The following is a 27,124-nucleotide window of genomic DNA, read 5'->3' on the forward strand; positions in this document are numbered from 1 at the left end:
AAGTTTGTTTACATCTTAGATGGTGAGCCGAACAATGTTCACGAGAAGGATTGGGCCTTTAAAGTGAAGGGAAACTTAAGAAATCAGCTCAGTACACATGACCGACAATTACTGCATGCAGCTTATATTCCACAGACCTTTCCTGCATCGTGTCACACTATACATAGACCTTCCTTTTAAGATTCCCTCTCTTTCAATAACTACATATAGTTCTTAGATTTGATGAGGTCTGAATACAGAGGTACCACTGTACACATGTCCAAGAAATAATGCAAGCAACTTACGTTCCACATCCAGGAGTGGTTGTCGCAGAGCCTGCAGACCGTGTGCCCGCGCCCGTTACCGTCGTCATGGCAACTGCACACCTGGCAGTTCGGAGGGCGGGCATTCAGGGCACTACGGGCAGCGAACGACTCGAGGAACTCGTTCTGAATGCGTCCTCTCTCGCTCATATGCTTGACGTCAAACACGGAGCCATTGGTGGACAAGGCTAGCTGTGCGCATGCGTCACGCGGTTTCTGCAGCTTCCGGAAGATAGCGTCGCTGTTTCTGGCTGCCGACCTCTGGGTGTGAACTTTGCTCAGGTCCAGACCTGACACAGTGAACAACAGGCCGTCAGACACAACTTTCTGGCAGCTACATTTTTCACGTGTGAGGGTGAAAGTGGCTTGGTCAATTCAGTGCTTGTTATATTCTATCAGGTGCCAGGTGATGAATTCGCATAACTCTTACTTACTTTTGTGGCACGTGTCGTTCATATTTAGAGCATTTGTTTTTTAAATCTTAGTTTTTCACTGTTCAATGCAAAACTTCAATGTTCAACTACGGCTCCCACAGAAATCTGTTTCTGATATAGTGTTGGTTCCTAATAAAATCGAGTGTTCTAATTATATGTGTCCTCGTGAAAACCCCTGAACTGTCTGTCCTTATTTATTACTTCTAATGGATGTTGTGCATAAAAGTCATGTCATTTTAAACACTTTCACACACCCTAGATACAGAATCCAAAATTGTATTAGTAAATTTTGATTTGATTAATATACTTACCCGACTCACATATAGCGTCTTGGCACTTAAACTGAAGTTAATGCTATATGTGAGTCGGGTTAAGATATGTAATTTAATAAGCTGTTTGCGATCAGTACAGAAATAACTACAGTGTATTCCAAAAGAACCAACAAAACAAAAACTCACCAAAGATGCGGACGGGACTGTGGTTATCTCCCCCTGTGACCTGGAAGTCTGTGGCCTTCAGCACGTGCAGCACAAAGCCGTGTGAGGTCAAGACCTGCGTGACCTCTAGCATGTCGCCCGTGCAGTTGGAACAGGGTAGAAGAACCAGCACCTTGGCGACGCCTGTCCTGAACGGGTATTTTAACGCCTCGCGCAGAGCTTCTGCCACATTGCCTTGCTCACCGGGGTATGTCAGTCTGAAACCATGAAAACATATAATGTTGAATTGAAGAGATTCTGTTTGGTTGGATGTAGGTAGTCGTAATAGGATATTGCAGTTTTGGGTGTAAGTGTTTGAAATACAAATAGTGAAACAAAGATCGTGCGATGTGGGACTACCACCAACAACCACCACTCCAAGTAAACTTCTCCTCCTCTTACTCCTGCTTAAGATAAGGTTATGATAACATAGCTGGGAGGGATTGCTTAATGTTCTTTACTGCCCTGAGGAATCATCATCATCATCATCATCATCATCATCATCATCATCATCATCATCATCACCGACATCATCATCACTTATGACGAAAGTTTCCATGACTTTATGGAGGCACTGTACCTGAGGTTCTCTGTGGCCTTGAGGAAGTTTCCTGGCTCCCCGAACACCTTGCCCTCTATGGTGTGCACCAGCTGCTGGTCACGTGACCCGTTGCCATGGTAACTCACCAGACCAAAGCGGTTGGCTGTCAGACCTGCACGCAAACATGAGGCGTCGCGTTACGGATCATTTTGATTTGAAACAAGACTGTACAGGTATACAAAGTGAGTTACACATAAAAAATAAAAAAAGAAGTGCGCTCGCACACACACGCACGAATTTATGCACGCACGCATGTACACAGACACACACACCCCGACACACACAGCACATGAAAATTAAAATGAAACTAAAATCATGCATCAAGACACACGGATATGTGTTTCAAGGAAGCACTCTAGCTATTAATGTCGCCTGCATGCTGTTCAGACTCTGAGGGTCTTTTTCTCTGTGGTCACACAAGGCCTGACCGGGACAGTGGATCCCCCTTTCCACACTTCTTCCCTGGCTTTCAAGACCCATTTTTCTCAGAATTTCCGTTCTAACCTCTGTAACTATACCCCAAAGATCCCCCCTCCCCCCCCCCCCCCCCCCCCCCGCCTCAGACCTGATTTTGTTTGAGTTTTTTTAGGTTTGTAAAAATAGGCTTGAAATTTGCTGGTCGATGTGAATGCGTTGTATATTGTGTGTAAAAAAATGTCTGTTTGTCTGTCTGTCTGTAAAAAAATTCCATTTCAAACGGCAGAAATTAATATGTAAAGCGCGGAGAGCACAGTTGTGGTTCGCGCTATATAAGCTCCCCATAATAATAATCTATCTATACATATAATAAAAGAGAGTGTCTGTCTGTGTGTCTGTCTGTCTGTCTGTCTGTGGTCGCCATACCTCTGAGATGGCAAGAGGCAGGAACAAGATAGTGTGCACGTACACTCCCTAGGTGCCGCAGATGTGCACCTGGGTTTTAGTTTCTTGATTCATTGTTTCCTTTCTCAGATTATGGACCTCCCATTTATTGAATACAGCCTATATGGTGCAAGACCAGTTCAGTGCCTACTGTTCACCTGTAGCAAGCACATCATGCCAGTGATATTATGCTAGTAATAATAAAAGGGGGTTCCACTGTATTGAAACTCACCTTTAGTTTTGAGGGCCTGTCCCAGTTCGGTGGCGAGGGTGGACAGGGACCGCTGGGCCCACGAGTTGCACCCACTCTCCTCCACGACGAAGACCACGTCCGCTGACCCTCCGGCCTTGCTGGCGTCCTGAGTGGAGTTGACCTGTTGGCTGCTGCCCGCTGTCACCCTCTCTCCGCTGGGCATCTCACAGCTCACTGTTAAGACATGCATGTTGCTTTTATAAGGGTTGCTGTTTAGGATGTGTAGGAGAAGTAGAGGTAGGGGGAGGGGGAGAGAGGATAGAGAGAGATAGAGATAGAGATAGAGAGAGAGAAAGAGAGAGAGAGAGAGAGAAAGAGAGAGGGGGGACAGAGAGAAAGAGAGAGAATAGAGAGAGAGAGAAACAGAGACAGACAGACAGACACCGAGGGAGACGGACAGACAGACAGAGAGACAGACAGAGAGAGAGAGAAAGAGAGACAGGCAAACAGAGAAAAAAAGAGTGGAACGGTAGAAAAAGAGCTAGAGAGAGAGTGAGCCAGATAGACACAGACAGACAGAACGACGGACAGACAAACAGACACAGAAAACAAAGAGACAAAGACACAGAGAAAACGAGAAAAAAAGAGAGAGCAGGGGGGAAGCAAATAGGGAGACAGACAAGACGGCAACGTACCGCATGCCTTGGGAGTGCCCAGGGCGACGCCTCTCCTGTGACACATGTATCTGTACTGCTGGCCCGCCTTGCACTGAGCTTCCTGCACCGTCAGTCCCGATCGTACGTACTCCACACACACTCCCACCAGCTCCCCGGCATCCACCTGGAATGTAGCAAACAGTGTTCATGACTGGCTTATTATTATGCACTTTTGTCGTTTGTGGGGTACTCTACACACATTCGACTCCAACACAACTGCATCCACCACTAGCAGTCACCACGAAACTGGCTTATAATTATGCACCATTGCCATTTGTTTGTACTCCACACACACTCCCAAACCTGACCTGCATTTCCTTGTAGCAAACAGTCACCATACCTGGCTCATTTGTCCGCGGCCGGCCAGACAGACAGACAGTGAGTCGGATTTTGTTACCTTCGACTTGCCACTGCCCTTCCTTAGCTGTTGTCCCCTATTTCTATTCAACACTCTCACCTGACCAGACCATGGCCGTATGACGAGGAGTGATTCAGGTATTTCTCACAGGCCTGTATTTCCTCTCCAGCAATCCCCAACCAACCATCTTGTCCTACACCCCCCTACACCCCCCCCCCCCCCCGCGGCAACACTCTCACCTGCCCAAAGCAGGGACTTAAGTATGACGACGAGTGGTTCAGGTGTGTCTCACAGGCCTGTATACAACACTCTCACCTGTGCAAAATAACAATCTCACCTGTCCAAAGCAGGGACTGTAGTACGACGACGAGTAGTTCAGGTGTTTCTCACAGGCAATCACCTCCTCCAGCCCCCTGTCCAGCGGTCTATCCTCGGCCAGGTTCCTTGACCGGCAGTAGCGCTGGCTAACCTCCCACGAGTTGCTCAGGGCCTCCACGTCCGTCGTTAGCCGACCAGTCGCGTCCGTCAGGTCGTTGTAGGGCTCGTTGTCGTAGATACCCAGCAGTCCCGCTGTCCTGCCGTGGTACCAGCCACTCACTGCCACGCTGGAAGATGTATATTTGGTTGTTATTACAGTGACTTTGCTTGAGGAGTATTAGACTGACGGGCACAATGGCCTATAGGAGATAAGACGCCGGTGTAACACGAGAAAATGACTCCCACGAGATTTTTACTCCGGAGTAAACATTTCGTACGAAAAAGTTAGGCCTACTCCCTTTACGAAAAAAGCACTCCCCCATTACACGAGAAAATTACTCCCCAAGACAGGTGAGTTCCGAGTAAACATTTCGTACAAAAATGTTACTCCCCTGACGAATAAATAACGAATAAATTACTTCACCCAAACACAAGCAATTTAACTTCCCATGCCAGGTGTACGAAATGTTTACTCCCTTGTCCCCTGTTAGTCTTGGTGGTGGAAGGGGTGGAAGGAGGGTAGCGCGACATTCGTGTGCGCGAGATCACTTATTGGCATTATCCCTTCGCCCGCATCCCATTTTTGCGTACGAGATTTTTACTGAAAGTGAAAAAAATGGGGAGTAAAAATTTCGTGGAGGGAGTAATTTTTTCGTGCCTTGGGAAGTTCTTTTCTCGTACGAAAAGTGTACTCGGAGTAAGAATTTCGTACGAAATATTTACTCCGGAGTAAATTTTTCGTGGAGTAAAAATTTCGTGTTACACCGGCCTCCCAAGCTGAAGGTCGTGGGTTCACTGTCAGTCTGAACATACTGGATAAGGTTGCTGTCTGCTTGTCACACTAAACCCCCATCCCTCCCTACTTCACAGAATCAAAAAACAAGAATGGTATGTAATGTTGTTGGAACGTTTAATTATGTCAAAAACGCGTTATGGTCACTGATTTTCGACCCAGCACCGGTCTTTTAAGGGGACAGACAAACGAACACTTATAATACGAAAAATAAACTTATCTGACAAATGGTCCAGAAGCTCATTCGGAAGACACAAGCGAGACCAATATAAATACCCTAATTTAGATGTACACTGGGGAAGTTTTTGGATACGGTGTGTTTTCTGTACGTGTCTCCCCTCTAAACATAGCAACCTGCAAGATTACCTGTAGATGCCTCTCTCGCTGTCCATCTCCACCGTCAGAGCCTGGCCGTCCTGGATGCGGACGACGTTGTGTTCGCGCACAGCACTGATAGGACCTGAGAAGAATGGGAGCTCTGTCTCCCGGTTGTTCACCTTCACCTGGCGAGATAGTAATTACACTTGATAACCATACCAAGACAAGAGCAAAAGGGGTGAGGGGGGGGGGACTTGTAGTAAACGAGACTGCAATCATGAGAGAGATGGAGAGGGAGAGAGAGAGGGGGGGGGGGGGGAGATAGAGACAAAGAGAGTGAGAGACAAAAAGACAGAGATGGACAAATAGAAAGAGAACGAGATAGAGAGAGAGAGAGAATGTGAGAGAGAGAGAGAGAGAGAGAGAGAGAGAGAGAGAGAGAGAGAGAGAGAGAGAGAGAGAGAGAGAAGGAGAGAGGGAGAGAAGAAGACAGATGGAGAGAGAGAGGAAGAGAGACAGAGACACGGACAGACAGACAGAGAATGAAAGAAATACAGAGGGACAGAGAGGGGAAAGAGAGAGCGAGAGAAAGGCAAACAAGAGAGCGAAAGAAGGAAAAACGAATGACACTCCAGTAGAGGTGAGGGATGGGGGATGGGGGATGGGGGAGGGGGGGGGTAGTTACACAAAATAGTGAAAAATTAACCGATGTATTTTATGTGTTTTTGTCTCATCATTGACTGTCCTATAATTCTTATTCAATGTTTAAGTTATAATCGTTTACAGGCAGGCTGTTTTAATGTAACATTTTAATGGACAACAAAGTGCTGTTATTGTTATAATGCTTGCATGCCCACCTTGCTATCCCGATCCACTTCAATAGACACACCCCTCAGCATGACGACCAGGGACTGGACTTGCGGCTGGCGAGGACGGTTGTTGTAGTGAAGCACCACTGAGAAGCGATCGTCAGCCATGTCGCGCGCAAGGATATAGCTGCAGCGGCCAGCAAAGCTGTAGTGCTTGCGGTCAAAGGTCACCACGTGCTGATCGCCCATGACGTAGGCATATGCTGTGAAGGAGACCGTGTGTGTCAATGAGGGCAGTGTTATGATCAGTAAAACGCCACAGAAAAGTGGAATGCCACTCTAAAGTCTAAGACTTTTACTGAAATAGCTACACCACGTGCCGTCATTCCATACTTTCATAATAACATCCTGAAGAAGGCAGTTTGCCGAAATATTGAAACATAAACATCTAATCTGGTTACTGATGTTTCCACTTTTGTTTAAATGAAATAGCTACTTTCAGGTATGGGTTGGACTTTATGTGCCATGTCTAGAACGAGTTATTTTTGGAATACTCAGGGCCGGACAAAATGAGTTGTAAGGGGGGGGGTTCCTCCTTTTTTTTTGGGGGGGGGGGAAATCAGCAAAGTGGCGAAACTAGGGGGGTCCGGGGGCTTGCTCCCATGGAACATTTTTGAAAAACGGTTAAAATCTGTGCAATCTGGTGCATTCTGGGCCTTGTTTTGAGGGTTAAGAGCAGCATTGTTTTGGTGCTAAAACTAGTAAAAAAAAAACAACACTCAAAGCAAGGTACATGCTTTTTCCAGGGGTGGGGTTCCGGAACCCCTGGAACCCCCCCCTGGGTCCGGCCCTGATACTGATGACTCACCTGGGTGAAGTGCTATCCAGGTGTCAGTGTTGACAAGGTTTATTTCGAACAAAGATGACTCACCTGGGTAAGGTGCTATCCAGGTGTCCGTGTCGATGTTGGGCAGGTAGTTGTTGATGGAGGTCCACACAGAGTGTCGGGGGGAGGGGATGTAGGTGGCGGCCCACGACTTGACGCGGTTGACGTACTTGGTCAGTCTCATGTCCGGGGGTTCGGTCAGCGACTTCAGGGGTACTGAAACAACAGGCACAGCAGTTGAGAGCATATGTGCTCAACTACATTTCAAAAGAGAGTGTGTACAATGTTTCCATCTTCTGAGCATTGACCTGAACAGTTCAGTATAAAACTTAGTAACTTGATTGGACTTTAAGACAAATCGAAAGGAGGAATTCCTCCAAAAGGAGCACACTTTTCATGCCTGATTCTGGGTAGTGTCGTTTAATTGTTTTCACGTCATATTTAATGAGAAACCATGAAAACCTCTCTAAAACGACAGCCTCTCACCAGGAAGGTAGATCTCGAACTGCAGTTCTCCATTCTGTGGGTCAAAGACGATGACCCTGGACTTGTCAAGGTCGACGACGGCGTTCTTGACGCGCGTGATCTCCAGCAGGGCGATATCCTTGGTCAGCTCCAGCACCTGAGCCACAGCCAGGCGAGCGTTCTTCTCCACGTGCCAGTAGTGGTACGCCCACACACTCTGCAGCCCCAGGAACACATAGGTCACACAGTCACAAACAGGTCATGGCCAAATGCTATCAATGTTAAATAGACAATTATTCTCCACGTGCCAGTAGTGGTACCCCACGCATTCTTCAACCACAGAAAAACACAGGTCGGGGCCCAGTGGTATCATGCACAATATTGAAAAGAAAATGTTAACAAAGAGGTGCAATAAGGAAAAAAGGACACATTACCTTTTCAAAGAAAGAACATTGCATGAAGGATTGAGTATGAACAAAATCGAATGGACAAAGAAAAAACAGAATCTTATTTTATAAAATAGTTTTGTTTCATTTTTCTCGTCATTGCAAGGGATGCTTACGTGCCTTTGATTTCTCAGTCATTGCATTTGCTTTCTGCTGAGCCCTTGCACCGCACGAAGACATACAAGCACGCCAAACCGTAAATTACAAGGAGTTCTGCAGTTACTCTCATGTATAGGTTTGAAAAGGTGTTACGTAAAATTAGTAGGGGTGCAGCTTCTAGATGACCTTGTAAGGTCATATTGAGCGATAAACAGGCAACAGATATTCAAGCAACGTACAACGCGGTTTCTCAACCTAGGCCTCTTCGACTTTACACAACTACTTTAATCGATTTAGCATTCAGTACATCACCCACCTGCTGGTAAATCTCGTTGCCAATGACGTAGATCTGCTGGAACTCAGGCCGCTGGACGATGTCGTGGAACTGATCAGAGATGAGCTGCTTCCCCTTGCTGACCGCGATCACGTAGGTGTCCTTGACCCCAATTGCGTCCAGTGCGCCCATCAGCTTGGTGTGGGCAGCGTCGGCTAGTTGCTTGTACTGACCATGCGACAGCTGCATGAGGCTGGTGCGTGCTGTGGTGTAGGCTTTGGACAGCCCCTGGTATTGCGGCGTCTGACGCAGCGCTGCTGTGTAGCCTGTAATGGGAAAATGTATATGAGTTTTTCTTTGTTTCAATCCACGTACACCAGGCCAGACTTGCGTACTCTGGTGTAAGGTGCAGTATGGGTCACTCTGTAGCTTGTAGCCAGGAATCAAGACCTTTCTTTGTTTTCGCTTTTGCTTGGCTTGGATGACATTTTAGGAAGTGTGTTGGGCCAGACCCTGCCGGTACTAAGGGTGTCTAATGCAGTACCACGGTGTAACCTTCAGGGAGTGCGTACATACATGTAAATGGCCGTATACTGTGTTAGTGAGGACATTTTGGGAGCAGATGTCAAATGTTCGGCCATATTTTGGCACTATATTGTCTGGTGGCAGGAAGATTTAGATGAAAGTGTCTTCCTCACTGTTCACATTCATTTTAAATTCAGGTTTACACAACAAAACTCAGGAATGTGGACAAATTAGTATTCAACCGGTTGCCATTAGTGCTGGTGGGAAGTTTTCAGCTTGATCCTATATACATATACCAAAGTACAAAATGTACTTACACCGATCCCTCTGACTTAATCACACGGAAGCCATCCACACATGTATGTAAATCGCCAAGAACAAAACGTATAGAGTTACTGAGTTAATACCACCACAGTAGACAAAAGACAAAGCATTGGTCAGTTCTTACAACCTTTGAATCAGTACAATCTCAAGCACTAGAAAGGACGATGAGCATGCTGGTAATAGATAAATCTACGAGAGGGGGCATGAACAATGGGGTATCTGCAGGCACATACCTTCCAGTTTGCGGTCGATCTGCCTGGAGATGATGAGGTACTTGCGGTATGTGACGTCAGAGAAGCGGGACACCTGGCCGCTCAGCTCATCCAGCGCCTGCTCCAGCACCACGCGGCTGTTCTGTGGGTGGAAATAAGCACTTTGTATATTTATCTTCCGTCTAAGCATCACCAAGCAGCAATTTACAGTACATTTGCATGCAAAATACCAGGGGAGAAAAAGTGCCCACACACATTTTTTTCTGATTCCCAAAAAGCAAACACATTTGCACTTTTCGCACAGTTAGAGGCTACAATAAGATGACCCATTTCAAATAAGGTGGCTGATTTTTATATTTAGTCAAGTTTTGACTAAATATTTTAACATCGAGGGGGAATCGAAACGAGGGTCGTGGTGTATGTGCGTGTGTCTGTGTGTGTGTGTGTGTGTGTGTGTGTGTGTAGAGCGATTCAGACTAAACTACTGGACCGATCTTTATGAAATTTGACATGAGAGTTCCTGGATATGAAATCCCTGAACGTTTTTTTCATTTTTTTGATAAATGTCTTTGATGACGTCATATCCGGCTTTTCGTGAAAGTTGAGGCGGCACTGTCACGCCCTCATTTTTCAACCAAATTGGTTGAAATTTTGGTCAAGTAATCTTCGACGAAGCCCGGGGTTCGGTATTGCATTTCAGCTTGGTGGCTTAAAAATTAATTAATGACTTTGGTCATTAAAAATCTGAAAATTGTAAAAAAAAATAAAAATTTATAAAACGATCCAAATTTACGTTTATCTTATTCTCCATCATTTGCTGATTCCAAAAACATATAAATATGTTATATTCGGATTAAAAACAAGCTCTGAAAATTAAATATATAAAAATTATTATCAAAATTAAATTGTCCAAATCAATTTAAAAACACTTTCATCTTATTCCTTGTCGGTTCCTGATTCCAAAAACATATAGATATGATATGTTTGGATTAAAAACACGCTCAGAAAGTTAAAACAAAGAGAGGTACAGAAAAGCGTGCTATCCTTCTTAGCGCAACTACTACCCCGCTCTTCTTGTCAATTTCACTGCCTTTGCCATGAGCGGTGGCCTGACGATGCTACGAGTAAAATGGCATTGCGTTTCATTCTGTGAGTTCGACAGCTACTTGACTAAATATTGTATTTTCGCCTTACGCGACTTGTTAATAGTCAAATAGTACTTGAAAAGATTGTCAGGTTGGAATAATTTATCTGTCTAAGCATACACCAAGACAAAGATGGGTGGTGCATTTGTTTATGAACAGTGGCAATCCGGTCTAATATTGATGCAATGTACATTAATCTGATTCTGTTAATCTGGAAGGGCATTAGAAATTACTACAGATTTACGATATTCCACAGTGGAATCCCACTTTTAAGATCTTCAAAAATCCGGTCTTAAAAGGAAGAGACTCTTAAAATGGATGTACATGTACAGACGTTATGAACAATTAACAGTCTGAAAAAGTAAGGTCTTAAATTAAGGGGAGTCTCGAATAAAGAGATCTTAACAGGGAGGTTCCACTGTGCGGACAAGATTTCTGAAGGAAATTGTCCTGGACAGAGATGTTTTATGACTTGCACCCACCTTGAGTCCACCGGCAAAGTCGGAGACGAGCTGCGCGTATCTCTGCGCCATGGGGTACTGGCCGAGCTCTCTCATGGCCTGGTCGATGTCCTGCTGGAACTGCGTGTACATCTTGCGATACTCAAACACCACGTACTGCAGTCCGTTCCTGTAGATGTGAAAAGACATGATCTTTTTTTAGAACCTTACACATTTTTTACGGTGACAGACCTATACACGAAAGTAGTTTCAAGCATGACTGACTTCTGCCATGTTACTGTAAACTGAGAAAGGAAACAAACTTGCATCAGTCCCGGATAGTCATTTAGGCTGTACGGACGGTAAAGCGCTTTGAACTTCGGATAAGGCGCTAAAAATACAACAACGAACCAACCGGACCTGTAGTATAGACAGCAAAACAAGTCATGCAGTGTGATTACGTACAAAATCCACAGTAGTTTGTTACTTTAAGACCCCTGATTGAAGACTCCCTCCCTTTATAGACTCTGATTTATCAGATTTTCTATTCAAAATGTCTGTAAATTTACCCCCCCCCCCCCCCCATTTTAAGACTGCCTCTTCGTTCAGACCTGGTTTTCTCAGATTTTTGAAGGTCTTAATAGGGGGTTCCACTGAAATGCAGCATGAATGACTTGTAAATACCAAAGCCACCATATACTTTTACCACCAACAGCTATATATACGGCCTGCAAAATCTGTTTCATTGCTTATATTCAAGTGACAATTCAGCTGTGAGCAGAGTCGGGCTGGTTTACCAACGTCAGTTTTAACCACTAGTTGTTGTGTCGTTAGATGTACAATTTGTGTATAGTATAATCACTTATCAGGAATAAACCCAAAAAAAGTTAACTTTATGGAACGTTTAATTATAGACAAAATAAAGCATGCACCAAAACTCCTGTGGAATTCCTTTATTTTGGACCCCCCCCCCCCCTCTCTTACCCGGCAAATGTACTTTTAATTTTTTTTTTATAAAGAAGAGACCGAAAAAATACTCCTGTTAAATGCTATATTTCAATGGCATCTGGGGTGGTGGGGGGGGGGGGGGGGGGGGGGCAAGTACCCCCGCCTCATTTAAGTAGCTCCGCCCTCTCATACACCTGGGGCAGCCCTGCTAGTGAAATGGTCAAACATATAAAACGAAAGAGAACAAAAAGAAAGAATCATCATTTAAATGACACTTCCTCTGGACAACCTTGAAAAAAGATCTAATACACAAATCTAGTTATTAGCATCTTTCATTGTGAAACTTGGTGCCTTACATGGTGTCAGAAGTGGGATACGAACCCAGGACTCACATTCGTGGAACAAGTTATGGAAAGAAAGAATGATCCAAACTCACACAGCAGTGTCCAGGCCGTTCGCGACGACCTGTCCCATGTCCTGCACGTGCAGAGCGTTGCTGTGGTAGAAACGTCGCATGTCGCGCTGCACAGAGTCCAACTGGGTCTGCACCTGCCCCATCTCTCTCTGTAACCAGCCACAAAGTAGCATTAAGAATTTCCTACCATTTCGTTTTCATTACTAGACTCAGTGGTCACTGCTCCAACAGTCAACAGCCTCAAGAGTGGACTGGACGCACACTGGCAAAATCTACCCTCACAATATGACCCAGGTTGCCAGATCGTGACATAGTTGGGGTTTTTTTTCTCACCGCCGCGCATTGCCACCTTTTTGTGTATTCTTTTTCATCAACTTTGGAACAGTGAACAGGCCTTCACGGGCCTCAACCATTCATCAATTCAAGTCAAGTATTACTTCATGGGAATTACTGGGAAATTCGGGTCACTTACTCCAAGTGGAAAGCTAGCAGCAAGAAGAGTCGTGCTACCTTTAGGTGTGTGTGTGTGTGTGTGTGTGTGTGTGTGTGTGTGTGTGTGCACGGTGTGTGTGTGTGTGTGTGTGTGTGTGTGTGTGTGTGTGTGTGTGCGCGTGTTTAGGGGTATTCAGCCACCTTTACTGATGGCAGAATGACTGAGGTCTTTTACGTGCCATTGTGGTGATACGGGGTGGGACATGGATACCGTCTCTGAGTCTGCTTATAAAGTTGACCCGTGTCGGTCTTCTTGTAGGTTAGTAGAGCGAATCAATCACTCCATGCATTAAAGTACCGCCAAATCTGATCTTATACCGTTGTTTAAAAGCACGTTTATAAGCTTAGCATGTTCATTGTTGTGCTCCCATTGATTCAAATGATTATGTGCTATACATTGTTATTTCGTGTAATTCTTTGAATAAAAAACCCGTTCAAACCAAGTACCGACGAAATGTAAAACACCCGTACCTGCAACTATTGTAGTAGCGGCGTGGCCTCGTAAACTAAACTTGGCCAAAAAAATTATTGCAACAATTTCTGCACGCTCAGAAAAGCGCTAAACCACAATCCATTTTAATTGAAGTTTATATGCTGGAAAAGGTAATTATGTCTACTGTTCATATCATTCGTTCGATCGGTGATACTTTGTATAGGCATCCCGTGGCAGCCTGTCAAACAAGGTTAAAATCGACCTGACAAAAACCAATGCCCCGTGTTTTAAAATCTGCAAACAATCAGAAGGTGCACTTACCAAACACTTCTGACTACCATTGGAAAGGCCATTCAATTACCTGTTCAGAGCATTTTGTTTCATGCACCTTACGGCTTTAGTATTTGTGTAGCCTTTTGTCAAAGGCGGTAGGTGTCAACCGTTTCAGAGACCAAAAAAGGCACGTTTTGCTGCCATTTTTGAGGGGGTCCTCCACTGAGAGAGCCATATCTGCTTAAGTTCCTAATGAATTGCTTTGAAAATTTCAGAAGTTATGACCAATAGGCTGACCAGAATGTGTGTTCTTTCTTTCTTTATTTGGTGTTTTACGTCGTTTTCAACCACGAAGGTTAACCAGAATGTGTGTGGATTTTTGTGAACGTGTATATCAAACGTGTCGTATTACGTAACTTTTCTGAAAGATCTAAACAAATATTCTTATTAGTTCAGGGTTTAAAGACAAAAAATCGTGACTTTGCATGCTAAGCAAAAAATGGTTGAGGCAATTGGTGCCAAAGTTTCAGGCAGATCTGAGTGCTGGTTTACATTTGCTGAAGATGGGAACGCACAAAACAATTTATCGATGATCGTCTTTTTTACTGCATACAGTCGCCGTAGAAATTTGCAGTCCTTGGCCTGTGCTGAGGTTATTTTTAGCCAGAGCGCTGTGCTGATTTGATAGTTATAAGAGTCTGCGGCGGGCGCGTGGTAGTGTGTGTAAGTGTATGTGTGTGTGTGTATGTGTGTGTGTGTATGTGTGTGTGTGTGTACGTGTGTATGTGTATGTGTGTGTGTACGTGTGTATGTGTATGTGTGTGTGTGTGTGTGTTTGAGTCTGTTCATGATAATGTGTGTGTTGGAGACAGAGAGAGAGAGAGAGAGAGAGAGAGAGAGAGAGAGGAGAGAGAGAGAGAGAGAGAGAGAGAGAGAGAGAGAGAGAGAGAGAGAGAGAGAGAGAGAGAGAGAGAGAGAGAGAGGGAGAGAGGGAGGGTTGTGGGTGTGTGTGCGTGCGTGTATGTGTTGAATGGATTGTGGTTTAACGCTTTTCTGAACGTGCGAAAATTGTTGCAATAATTTTTTGGCCAAGTTTAGTAGAGCCTAAAATAACCACAAATCAATGACTTTACACAAATAAGTACAGACAAGATTTTAAAACAGCTGTACCTGTAACTGTTGCAGCAGTGGCGCGGCCTCCTCCCGGACCTCCTGCATGATGACCAGGTACTTGGCCTCCAGCTCGTTGCCCACGGCTTCCGCCACTGCCGTGAAGGCCTGGCTGCTGGCGTAGCTGTGAACCGTTAGCTGTGTGCTCAGGTATTGCTGCAAGCATATAGCATCAATGTCAGGGTAAGTAACGAAGTGTAGAAAACACTCAAATTACCTGTGCTGCTACCTCGGAGTTGCTGCTTGCGTAGCTATGCAGCGATAGCCGAGTGCTCAGGTATTGCTGCCAAGAGGAGGACATTTATGTTTAACGCCCTCACGGCAAAACCATTAGGGGCATGTGATACGGGAAACCCCGGATTTCTTTTGAAAATCTATATCTATATAGGGCTTCTGTGTGTGTGTGTATGTGTGTGTGTGTTTGTGTGTGTGTGTGTGTGTGTGTGTGTGTGTGTGTGTGTGTGTGTGTGTTCGCGATGCACGGCCAAAGTTCTCAATGGTTCTGCTTCAAATTTGGTAGGTGTATTCAGATGGACCCCGGGCACAAACTGGTCGATGAAAATTTTCAACACGTGCTCTGGGCGGCGCGGCGCGGTGGCGCGGTGAACCGCGGATACGGCTTCTGTGCCAAGGGAAACAATCTACACAATTCAACAACGTTAGGTTGCTGAAGCAGTAGCTTCCCTTCTACTTGAAACCTGCCGAGTTTTCAATGTTGGTTCAGATCCTTCATTATCCCTATTACCGATAGTTGAAAATCAAAGGGGTATAGAATCTACGTTAGCATACCAAAGACAGAAAAAATAAACCACCTTTCCCCATGTTCTGTGTCTGTCTTAAAAAAGATCAAACCACTTTTCAACACTGTGCCCTTTTCTCTTTCAGCAACAACATGGCTTACCAACCACCACCGGCATTGTACTCTCTTGCGAGTCATTCAAACTGGTCGATGAAAATTTTCAACACGTGCTCTAAGCGCGGCGCGGTGAACCGTCTGTTTCGCGATACGAATTACGAAACTAAACACTTTTTTTTCGGCTCTACTTCTTCACTTCTTTCAATTCCGCCACCGGCCTGGAGGACCTACAGAGGACAGCTGCTTTCGTGCGGGCGATTGGCATCTCCATCTAGTGAACGACGAAGAAGAAGAAGAAGACTTCCGCCACACAACGAAAACGAATCTACGAATCTAAGCAGCGCTTTTCTGCACAGGTAGTACATCTAAGTATTGCAATTCGCAGGGCCGGATCTGGGGCGGGGGGGGGGGGGGGTTCCTGAACCCCCCCCCCCCTGGCCATCCAATGTACCTCTCAGAGAAAAAAAAATGTGGACTTTGGACCCCTGCCTTCAGTTGGAACCCCCCCCCCCCCCCCCCCCCTCAAACGAACTTGGTCCGGCCCTGATTCGTGTACAAAATCCCTCCCATCTTCAAAATATTGCCACTAATACTACCCCTCCCATCGTAAATATTCATTGCAACCATTAATAGTCAGGAGCTTTGTCGGTATTTCTGTGTCTACCCAGAAGCTCTACAGTAGATGGTAGGTACGACTACTGTCTGTGTGTGTATTTGTGTGTCTGTCTGTTCGCGATGCACTGCCAAAGTTCTCGACGGATCTGCATCAAATTTGGTGGGCATATATTCAGGTGGACCCCGGGCACAAACTGGTCGATGAACATTTTCAACACGTGCTCTAAGCCGGCGAACCGCCACGCTGCATACTCTGTCTCGCGATCCACCCGGCATTCATCTAGTAATATTATAAAGAAATAAAAATAGTGATGGAAAAAGATTTTTTTAAAAGAAAGAGGGGTAGGAAATAGGTATTGCTGCATGCATAGCATCAGTGGCAGTTTAACTTAGGGTTCAAAACACTTGAATTGCCTTTGGAGGCAAAGCCATTCAAACAGCAGTGAGTTTTGGCCCTATATACACATCTTTGGTGTGAACTCATTTTCGGGGTATATCTATTCAATGATAACAGAATCAAAGAGGAGTACTGCCTATACTCTACATGAATACCAAAAGCACAGTGATAATCAACAGCTTACCTGCAGGTCGTTGAGCATGCTGGGTCGCCAGTTGAGGCGTGTGTGTAGCACGTGCGACGAGTTGAGACGCAGTGTCATGAGCGCCTCACTGACCCGCTGACCTTCCTGCATGCGGTACACCTCTGTCTGCAGCACGTTGTCGCCCATCAGCACGCCAAACAGGTTCAGGGTGTTCTTGGGCTGGGCTGGAATTGAATGATTAAGACGAGGGTAATATGTAGGCCTACAGAAATGAAGAAGAACTATCGAAGAAGAAAAACTAACAATTTGTTTGCATCTTTGTTAAACACTGACACCCCCACTGCACCCCGCCTGAGAGATAGAGAAATGAAGAGAAATGAAGAGAAATGAAGAGAAATGAAAAGAGAGAGAGAGAGAGAGAGAGAGAGAGAGAGAGAGAGAGAGAGAGAGAGAGAGAGAGAGAGAGAGAGAGAGAGAGAGACGCAGACGCAGACGCAGATAGTTTATTCAATAGGCCATAGCCCCTTATGAAGGGGTGTGAACAAACGGTTCACATTGCATATAAATTAAACTCAACAGGTGCACACAAACAAGGTACAAAATAATAATCGCACAACACATACATTACACGGCATTTAACTAGGAGGTTACAACATCTCTTAATTTAAAGGCTTTATACAAATACAGGGATACATTTCGGGCAACAGTTTCTTGAGGTGATGCTAAAAGCAAGCTGAGTCGGAAAATGCTTGGGTTCTTATAATATTTAAATGGGATCAAATTTTCTCTTAATTTGTTATAGTATGGACAACACAAAACAAAATGGACTTCATCTTCTTGGTTTTGTTTACAAAGAGGACACATCAAATCATCGGCATTATGTTTTCTATATCGGTAAGCATGCACTGCAATTTCTGAAATGCCGAATCGAAACCTGGTCATAATAAACTTTAAATGCCTATCCATATTCGACAAAAGATAGGGTTTAATGTCATGTACAGTACAAAATGTCCGATAAACAGCAAATCTATCACTATTTTGCATATGATAATCCCACTCTTGCCATTGTGCAAAGAATCTTGTTCACAGGTTGAAACCAAGACAGAAGATATAATGTGTGTGTCTGTATGTGAGAGAGAGAGAGAGAGAGAGAGAGAGAGAGAGAGAGAGAGAGAGAGAGAGAGAGACAGAGACAGAGACAGAGATACAGAGAGAGACAGAGACAGAGAGAGACAGAGAGAGACAGAGAGAGAGACAGAGAGAGCAATACTCATCACAACAGGTCCTACCTTTGTCATATCGGTAAGTCAGCTCAAACGTCTTTGTCTTTGGGTTGACGAAGATGTCGGTGACCTTGGTCTTTTCTCCGTCCTCTGTGGTAGTCAATCGGACGTTGTAGTTGGTGTCACCTGACCGCTCTTCATCCATAGAAGGAGTCAGCTGTCCTTCCAAGGCCACGTTCTTCACAGGGGACCTCAGCTGCAAGAGGATCACATGGATACAGTTTTAGTTAAACGGTCAACATCGGCGCAAGGCAGATGTAGCTCTAGATCTCGTGCTGGCAATGCTTAATTTAGGTCTGTGTCTTTCGACTTTTACAAGACTTGGTTTTCTGGAGACGGATGTTCGCCTTTGAGGTTTCTGTAGTGTGCATGGAAGCTTAATTCCTTATCAGCATGAGCTGCGTTTGAGTTCGAATTGAACCTTACCAGCAACGATACACACTCTTAATTCTTGGTGAAAAGGCAGACTTCTTCTTTTAAGTTATATGACCGTATTTACCCCACCATTTAGACAGCCATACACCGATTTTAGGGTAAGCATGCTCGGTATTTTCGTGTTTCTTTAAATCACTGAATTCTGACATGGATTACAGAATCTTTTCCGTGCGCACTTGGTCTTGTGCTTGCGTGTACACACAAACTTGAAGGGAGATAAGGCAATAGCAGGTCTGCACATACGTTGACCTGGGAGATCGGACAAAATCTCCAACCTTAGCCCACCAGGCGCGGCCGGCCAGGATTCGAACACGCGACCTTCCGCATGAGAGACAGGTGTCTTCTTCTTTATGCCATTGCGCCCGTCAAAAAGGCAGACAAGTTAGGCCTACAAAGCTTCAAGACAGCTTCCAGTCTTCCATGAACATTTTTTAAGGGGTTACTTGCATTACTGTGCTGCCAACTCTTCATGCAGGTACTTACTTCAACACCCATCAGTCTTCTCAGCTTGTCGATCTGTCCACGGATCTCCACCATCTTCTTCTCGCGCTGTGACGTCAGGTACACCACGCGGCTCCCCATGGAACTCAGGGTCTGCGAGTCTCCTACGTGTGACGTCATCTGGATGTTGACGTCAGTCATGGGGTGAATGACGCCAAACTCCAGACTGTAGTTGGTAGCGCTGGTGCCGTAGGACAGGTCGTCCACACGTGTGGTGAAGACGAGAAGTTTTCTGGGATCCACGGAGTAGGAGAACTCTGTCCTGGAATCAAGGATCGTGTTGCCCGAGTTGACTGCTGCTTCTGTTGTCAGGGAGAACTCCTGGAACAAGATACACAGACAGGCCAATCAAACGCCGATCAAAGGACGAGCTGAAACCTTGACAGAACTGTTTTATACACACAAAGAGAAGCACACGTTTCCTTCAAATTCACATATGTGTGAAACAGTCAGTGTGGCACGTTTTTATAAATGCAAAAGGTCTTTTTTCCTACACTAAACGCGATTTATATTTTTGAACAAAATATGAAATTTGACACAGATCGAGACAGTTATTGTGGTCCGTCCCCGCGTTAGCAATCGGTCCAGGCGAACAATGATTGTCGAGATCTGTGTAACATATCATAGTTAGGTCAAAAATACAAATAACGTTTGTGAATCGATCAATTTCAGTTAGAATTCTTTTTTCTGTTTTTATGATTGAACACAAACAAACAATGGATTCTATTGGAGTCTCTGCTAGCTGACCAAATATGTTTTTCAGTCGGCCTCTGATGTCACATGGCTCTAAGAAGGGAAATCAATATTCGTTTATATGTGGTTTGTTTGTTCGACACGTGAGTTCTTCACTATCTTCCAGTGTTGCACTCACCTTGTCAGCGAAGGGAAGGTCAAGGCCGAGCTGCACCTTGTTGGCCTTGCCCCGCTTGTCCAGTTGACCCTTGACCCCGACCTTCATGTTCTTGTCGTGGTCAGCGTCCCACATGAGTGACCCCTCGGCCGCCTGGGCGCGTCCAGTGTTGCTGTACATACCTTCTACCTGGACACTCCTCATTGGGACACCCACCTGAACAAACACAGTTCACATGGTCAGTATGAAAACGATGATGTTGCTGCTGCTGCTTACTACTGATGATGATGATGATGATGTTGGTTGCGTTGGTGGTTGCGGTGGTGGTGGTGGTGTTGGTGGTGGTGATGATGATGATGATGATGATGATGATGATGATGATGATGATGATGATGATGATGATGATGATGGCAAAGTATAGTGTTTCAGTCAACCAGAAATGTCCAGTATTCCACTGGCTTATGTTAAGGTCCCATAAAAAACCCTGTCAACCTTTCCTTTCTACTGGTACGGGTCACAATTCTAGACATGTTTGCCTCACATGTGTGTAGCCTTCGTCTTCATTTACTTTGTTATTTGTCAAGCAAAGGATAGCACTGTGCAATTAACCTCAGTTTCACTGTTTCTGTTAGCAATTAATCAGGGTTTGTTCCTCCATTGGACGTGTGGTGGTAACTGCTATCAAATACTGGTTTACAAAACAACAGGCATGATCCCCGATATGCAGAGGAGACGCACACCAAACATATATAACAAATAAACGTGTTACTCTCACCTTGACCATAGCATCGTAGGCCGAGCTGTATCGTGAGCTGCGGTCAGTCCAGTTGACGATGTAGGACAGAGTCTGACCATTGGCCTTGTTCCACGTCAGCAGGAAGTCTGTCTGGAATTCTTTGGCTGCCTTCTTCACCAGGTATTCCACACCCATGGTACGGGCAGGGTGCACCACCCACATCTGTGGTAATGATATCATGAGTTATTGCTGTTAATGATATTATGAGTTATTGCTGACTGTTAGCAAATGGTAATATATATATATATATATATATACTAGAGGTATACCCGGCTTCGCCGGGTGAATCGCGAGACAGAGACAGACAGCGTGGCGGTTCGCCGTCTTAGAGCACGTGTTGAACATTTTCACCCACCAGTTTGTGCCCACACAAAGGAAGGCAAGAACATACAGAGAGACAAAAGCCGCCAGACCCCATCACAAACAGAACTCTACAATCCACAGGTGTTGCCTGGCGAGCTAGCTATAAATAGCTCACAACTTCTAAGGTGAACAACTCTGCAGAGTCTGCTGTGAAGGGCGACGGTAGTCTCCCTGTCACACTCGACCCCCTTTGAATGAACTTTGTCCCCAAAGTTCCCAACCATGGACCCGCCAAGCTTAGGTCCCTCCCAGGTTGGTGGAATGGGAAGAGCACGAAAATGATTCAGTGGCCTGAACATTATTTTCATGTCGAGTCCCTTCCCTGTCGACGACGCCAAATGCAACCGAGTGCCGAAACACCACAATCACCTTTGAAGGCGAAGTCCACTGAAACGGGATTGATAATTTTAGAGCTTATTTCTAAGCCCTATAATGACAGTTATGGCTTTTCAAAGGAATGCCCGAACATACAGACATACCAAAGCCGCCAGACCACATCACAAACAGAACTCTACAATCCACAGGTGTTGCCCACACACACACACACACACACACACACACACACACACACACACACACACACACACACACACACACACACACACACACACACACACACACACACACAGAGAAGCCGTATATATATATGTATATCTATATCAGTGTATTTTTCGCGTGGCTATAAATGGATTCGACCTTTGCACTTTTACAGTGAGAACAACTTACGGGTGCAAGGAAAGCGTTCTGGACAGTGCAGTGACCTTCTAAAAATAGTAACGTGCAGTGACATTCTAAAAATAGTAACGGGAATATGGATTGATGCCACACGAAGGAAGAGAGATAAACGCGCAAAACACTGGAGAAGATAAGGAAGAGTTACTGGGAATGGATGTTGTGGATCTACAGAAAAACCAAAATCGGTTCAGCGCTGCGCGCCGAGAGCACGTGTTCAAAATTCTCATCGACCAGGTTGTGTATGACTATGGGGTCTACCTGAATATGCCCACCAAATTTGAAGCAGATCCATCGAGAACTTTGGCCGTGCATCGCGGACAGACAGACAGACAGACAGACAGACAGACAGACAGACAGACACAAGCCGTATATATATATAGATACACAAGTCGAAAAAATTGATATCTACATGAGCCAGAAGGCGAATGTTAATGACATAATTTTCGAAACATTTCAATAAAAAAAGAGAACATGAACGTGAAAACAAAAGTATCTGCCTTTACCACCACAGCAAAATAAAAACATAACTGTGCACTTGATTTTATTCCCCCCCCCCCCCCCCCAACAAAAAATATACTGCCATGAAGTGTTCACAGAATTGAATGATTTTCACAGAACTATACAGCCGCGCATTATAATCACTTACCGGCGCAGGTAGACTGGCAGAGTGATTAGGGCTCGATCAAACTGTGGCACAAAAACACCGTTTTTCTTTGACAAACTGAAGAAAGCTCGCATTTTTCATGATCCGCTAGCTTCGACCATTATTTTTTTTATATCCACTCGTACTCTACGTGGAACCTCTATATATTACCATGGTTAATATTTGTCTGCGACGACTTCGTATTAGGAGAGGGGTACCTTAAACTCTGCGGCTTTCTCAAATACCCACTTCTCAGTCTGCAGCAGTGCCTCTAACCGAAATTATGTTTTCTAGCACGACACAGTAAACTGACCTTCATGGTCTTGTCGGTGCCCAGGCTGTCGGTGCGGTCGGTGTAGTCACCAGACAGATGCACGTTCATCTCGGGGACTCGCTTGTCCCAGTTGAGCATCAGCTCTCCCTCCGTGCTGGTGGCCGTGTGTCTGCCTCCGATCAGGAACGCCATGGGCCGAGGCTCCCTGAACTCCAGGGTGCCCACCCGACGGTCGTCAACCGTGTAGGAGAAGTCGGCGTCCAGGTAGGTCTGGTCGTTGAACTTGGTGACAACCGCGTCCTGAATCTTCCGGTCGTTGTGACTGTGGTCGAAGGCTAGGCTGACCTGAGAGGCGTCTGGGAATGGAGTCGTCATGGCAACGCTTCCTCTGTAGCGCGTGTCGTCGGAGTAGTCGTCTCCGATCTGCAGTGTCGTCTCCAGGACGAGTTCCTTGAGCAGCTCCCAGCCCAGGATGATGCGTGCGCTGTGCTCACTGCCAACCTTTAGAAAAAGAAGAATATTGAACACTATTTTGTTTCTGTTTAAATGGTCGTAAAGCTGGCATTTGTAAGTGTGAAAACAACAACGGCTTCGAGTGGTGTCTCCAAAACACTTGTACAATAATAGGAATACCGTTAACACATGACAGACAGGTTATTACAGTCAACCAATAGACCACCAAAAAAATGGAAAAATGAGAAACAACCAGTAATCAATGCAAGAAAAACTAATTTTGAGGACAAAAATACATAGAGAGAGACAGAGAGAGACAGATGGAGAAAGAGAGAGAGAGAGAGAGAGAGAGAGAGAGAGAGAGAGAGAGAGAGAGAGAGAGAGAGAGAGAGAGAGAGAGAGAGAGAGAGAGAGAGAGAGACAGAGAGAGAGAGCGTAAGAGAGATAGACAGAGAGAGGGAGAGAGAGTGTGAGAGAAAGAGAGAGACAAGACAAGACAAGACAAAATCTGTATTAATATTATCGAGGGTAATAGATAAGCAAGAATATTGCTTTTTTACATCCAGCCCTCGCCCTAATATGGGGTCAACAAGAACAGAAAACAATATAATCAAAGAACTATCACATCAAACTTGACTCATTATAACTGTATAATACAGATACAAATTTAAAAATAAATTGTCATACTGCATTTTAAGTACAATTTCCAATGATAAAAAGTGTCAATTTTTAACATAACTTGATTTAGATCTACATATTATTATAACTTTGTTTAACATGCACATACATTTTAAATGAATTGATGAACCATTCAGCACATGTTTAGTTGCATTATGTGCGACATATAATTTTTTTTGAAGCTGTCTGTGTTTGTTTTATGCTCAAGACAAATAGGCAGTGTGAGAGAGAGAGAGAGAGAGAGAGAGAGAGAGAGAGAGAGAGAGAGAGAGAGAGAGAGAAAAGCAGAGAGAGAGACACAGAGAGAAAGAAAGAGAGAGACAGAGGGGAGGAGAGACAGAAAGACATAGAGATGGGGAGAGAGATGGGGAGAGAGACAAAGAGAGAGACAGAGACAGAGAGAGGGAGAGAAAAGAGGAAAAAGTGAGACGCAGGAGACACAGGCAGAGAGAGACAGAAAGAAACAGACAGACACAGAGACAGACAAAGAGAGGGGTTCTGTGTTTGTCTAATGATGTCAAAAACTTCTCACCTTGCTGTTCTTCACGAACAACTTCAGGTCTTCCGCACCCTCCAGAGTACTGGACAACGTCCACTTGCCGTCAAAGATGAAGGGTGACGTGTACGTCCAAACCGTCTCGCTGGTGATGGTGCCAACAGCATCCGCCGTCAATGTGTTACTAGTGGTGAAGTCGGTGATGCCGCCGTCGTGGGTGGTACTAAACTCCACGTTTCTCCAGCCGTCGTACGGCGTCTGGGCTTTCACATTGACCATCACCGGCCAGATCCCCGCTCTCACCATGTAGCTTGACGTGATCGGTGTTGGCTGGCTCAACACCCGCAAAGTCGAGTCGCCGTCAAGGCGCAAGTCTGTCTCGTCGAAGGTTCCAGTCGCGGTGAAAGATTCAAAGTCTTTGTACGGCCCTGTGACTGACACGGTCAGCCTGGAGTTGTCGACGAACTCGAGTTCTCCTGTGATTGGGTAGGCAAGGCCTAGCGTGAGACTGGCGTCGGCTGATAGCTTGTTCTTGCGGTAGTTATGTTTGTAGGTCAGTTTGTTGTTTTCGTACTCCTCGAGGGGAAGGTTGAAGGTCGTTGTCATGGTCGCACGCTTCCACTTGTTGCGCGTGAAGTCAATGGTTGCCTTGGCTTCCTTGTCGTCCTTGACCTTGAGGTAGAGGTCAGTGTTGAAGGCCGTGGAGTCTCCGCTGTGGTCAAAGGAAGCGGCCAGTTCTCTATAGCCCTGGAAGTTTGTGCGAACGTCCACCCTGCCCGTCTTCTTGTCGGCGTCTCTGTATTGCGTGTCGACACTCACTTGCTTGCCCATGTACTTGGCTGTTGCTTGGCACCTGAGATCCTCCAACGATCCTTCCCGTTTGAACGCCAGTCCTACGTTGCGACCTGAGCCGTGGACGATGTACTCAAACTCAGCGGCCATGTCGTACAGCTTGTCTTCAATCTTGTACTTCAGAAGAGTGTCGATTTTATTATTGGAACCATACATTCCAAGCAGCTTCATCTCTGCGCCGCTGCAACGACCCAGACCAAATTCTATCGCTAAGTTTTCCGAGTGTGGCGTTCTGACTTCAGTAGAGAAGCCCATACTGCAATCTGGGTAGTCAGCATTCAATCCAAATTCGAACGGCTTGGCTTGCTCACCGTACTGAGCAGTGTAGTTCATCTCAAAGTTGGACTCGGTCAGACGCTTGAAGAAGGTGGTCTTGAAGTAGTCTAGGTCAGGGTCAGGCGTAGCGAGCATGAAAACAACGCTGTGGCCGTCCTTGTCGGAGTAACCAAGCTCTGACTCCAGTCTGTCGCCGTTCATCTTGAAGCCGGCCTTGGTGTGAAAGTCGTTCCACGTGTGACCCTGGTGGGTGATGGACAGCTCAAAGGGCTGGGGTCCGGGTTCACTGTTGGTGATGCTGACTGTGCCTTGGACCTCGTTGTTCCAGTCGAGGTTGGCGCGGCCAGACCAGGATTTCCCTGGTGACGTCACAGCGTCCAGCTGCGTGGACACAGACGAGGCGGTGCGGCGGTGACCAAAGTTTGTCGAGACCTCCTGAAAGTTAGTGACAGGGCCGATTAGCTTGAACTTTCCTTTCACCTCTTCTCCCGTGCCTTGGAATCCAAACTCCGTGTAGAGCGACGGCAGTTCTTTGAGGGGCGTGGTTAGGTTGACCGAGACATCGACGTCATCCGGAAAGTTAAGGGTATACACAGTGTCCAGTTTGTAGACTTGGTTGGGAGAGTAGTCTACTGTAAGTGAGGAGTGACGCTTGCTGCCTTTCTTGTTACTCTTCCCATTCACTCCCAGGTAGCGCAGCTCTTCAAACGGCGTTTCTACTCTTAAGCTGCCTTCAAACACGTTGCGGTTAGCGTAGCTCAGCTTGGCTGTAACAGTGTCAAACTGAGGGGCCACCGACAGACTGGATGTCACCGTGAAATCTTTCAACACGTTCCCTGAGTGAGAGTACTCAAACGCGAGGCTTCTCATCTCATCGTACGGAGTGTCGACCGTGAGCTTAAGCATCTTTTTGTCGCCCTGGTAATCCAGCACGTTTTGGAAGGACACAGAGTGACCGAGGTCGTACTCCAGGTCGCCCTTGGTGACCCACTGGTTCCTGCGGTTCTTTTCGTGCCTGGCCTTGATGGCTACTGTCTCTATGGAGCCCTCGAGGAACACGGCCACTCTGCTGTTGGAGCGGTACACGTCGGTGCGGGGATTCTCGACCTCCACGTCCACCGTCAGCATCGGCTCCTCGGCAACCTGCAGCGGTAGCGAAGATACAATTGAAACCCCATTTTCGTTTTACAGTGATAGACCTGATTGTAAAATAGTTTTTAGCATGGAGCTTGCCATATGAACTGAGAAAGGAAACAAACTAGCATCGGTCTCCAATAGCAATATCAGCTGAGACGATACAAAATAATAAGCGGGGAGAAATTCAAGTTTTACGCCCTCACGGCAAAGCCATTAGGGGCATGTTTCCGGGTTTTAACCCGACTTTAGATGAGATACACAAGTGTATGCGTGTTTAGGTGGTATCAGCCATCTGCACTTATGGCAGAATGACCGAGGTCTTTTACGTGCCACTGTGGTGACACGGGGGTGGGAGATGGATACCGTCTCTGGGTCTGCACATAAAGTTGACCTGTGTCCGTCCCGTCCCGGATTCGAACCAGCGACCATTCGATCACAAGTCCAGTGCTCTACC

General features: G+C 45.8%; 1 protein-coding gene and 1 long non-coding RNA gene across 2 annotated transcripts in view; one reads left to right on the forward strand and one right to left on the reverse strand.

Annotated features, from left to right (window-relative positions):
* Nucleotides 1-27,124, forward strand: part of LOC138967312 (uncharacterized) — a 534,423-nt gene that overhangs the window by 111,489 nt on the left and 395,810 nt on the right. The gene's annotated exons all lie outside the window — the stretch shown is intronic.
* The window catches only part of LOC138967301 (uncharacterized), an 88,943-nt gene that overhangs the window by 2,649 nt on the left and 59,170 nt on the right, over nt 1-27,124 (reverse strand). The window contains exons 27-48 of the mRNA XM_070339832.1: nt 24,442-26,676; nt 22,818-23,279; nt 20,743-20,925; nt 19,989-20,183; nt 19,100-19,438; nt 18,188-18,377; nt 16,938-17,122; nt 14,886-15,041; nt 12,539-12,666; nt 11,197-11,344; nt 9,591-9,711; nt 8,551-8,834; nt 7,711-7,906; nt 7,270-7,440; nt 6,387-6,601; nt 5,578-5,714; nt 4,279-4,546; nt 3,563-3,707; nt 2,907-3,101; nt 1,793-1,925; nt 1,195-1,430; nt 285-592 (exon numbers count right to left, since the gene is read on the reverse strand). Coding sequence (XP_070195933.1) covers nt 285-592; nt 1,195-1,430; nt 1,793-1,925; nt 2,907-3,101; nt 3,563-3,707; nt 4,279-4,546; nt 5,578-5,714; nt 6,387-6,601; nt 7,270-7,440; nt 7,711-7,906; nt 8,551-8,834; nt 9,591-9,711; nt 11,197-11,344; nt 12,539-12,666; nt 14,886-15,041; nt 16,938-17,122; nt 18,188-18,377; nt 19,100-19,438; nt 19,989-20,183; nt 20,743-20,925; nt 22,818-23,279; nt 24,442-26,676 — 6,630 coding nt within the window. The remainder of the gene's footprint in view (nt 1-284; nt 593-1,194; nt 1,431-1,792; nt 1,926-2,906; nt 3,102-3,562; nt 3,708-4,278; nt 4,547-5,577; nt 5,715-6,386; nt 6,602-7,269; nt 7,441-7,710; nt 7,907-8,550; nt 8,835-9,590; nt 9,712-11,196; nt 11,345-12,538; nt 12,667-14,885; nt 15,042-16,937; nt 17,123-18,187; nt 18,378-19,099; nt 19,439-19,988; nt 20,184-20,742; nt 20,926-22,817; nt 23,280-24,441; nt 26,677-27,124) is intronic.

This window comes from Littorina saxatilis, linkage group LG5, assembly GCF_037325665.1.
Source record: "Littorina saxatilis isolate snail1 linkage group LG5, US_GU_Lsax_2.0, whole genome shotgun sequence".
NCBI lineage: Eukaryota > Metazoa > Mollusca > Gastropoda > Littorinimorpha > Littorinidae > Littorina > Littorina saxatilis.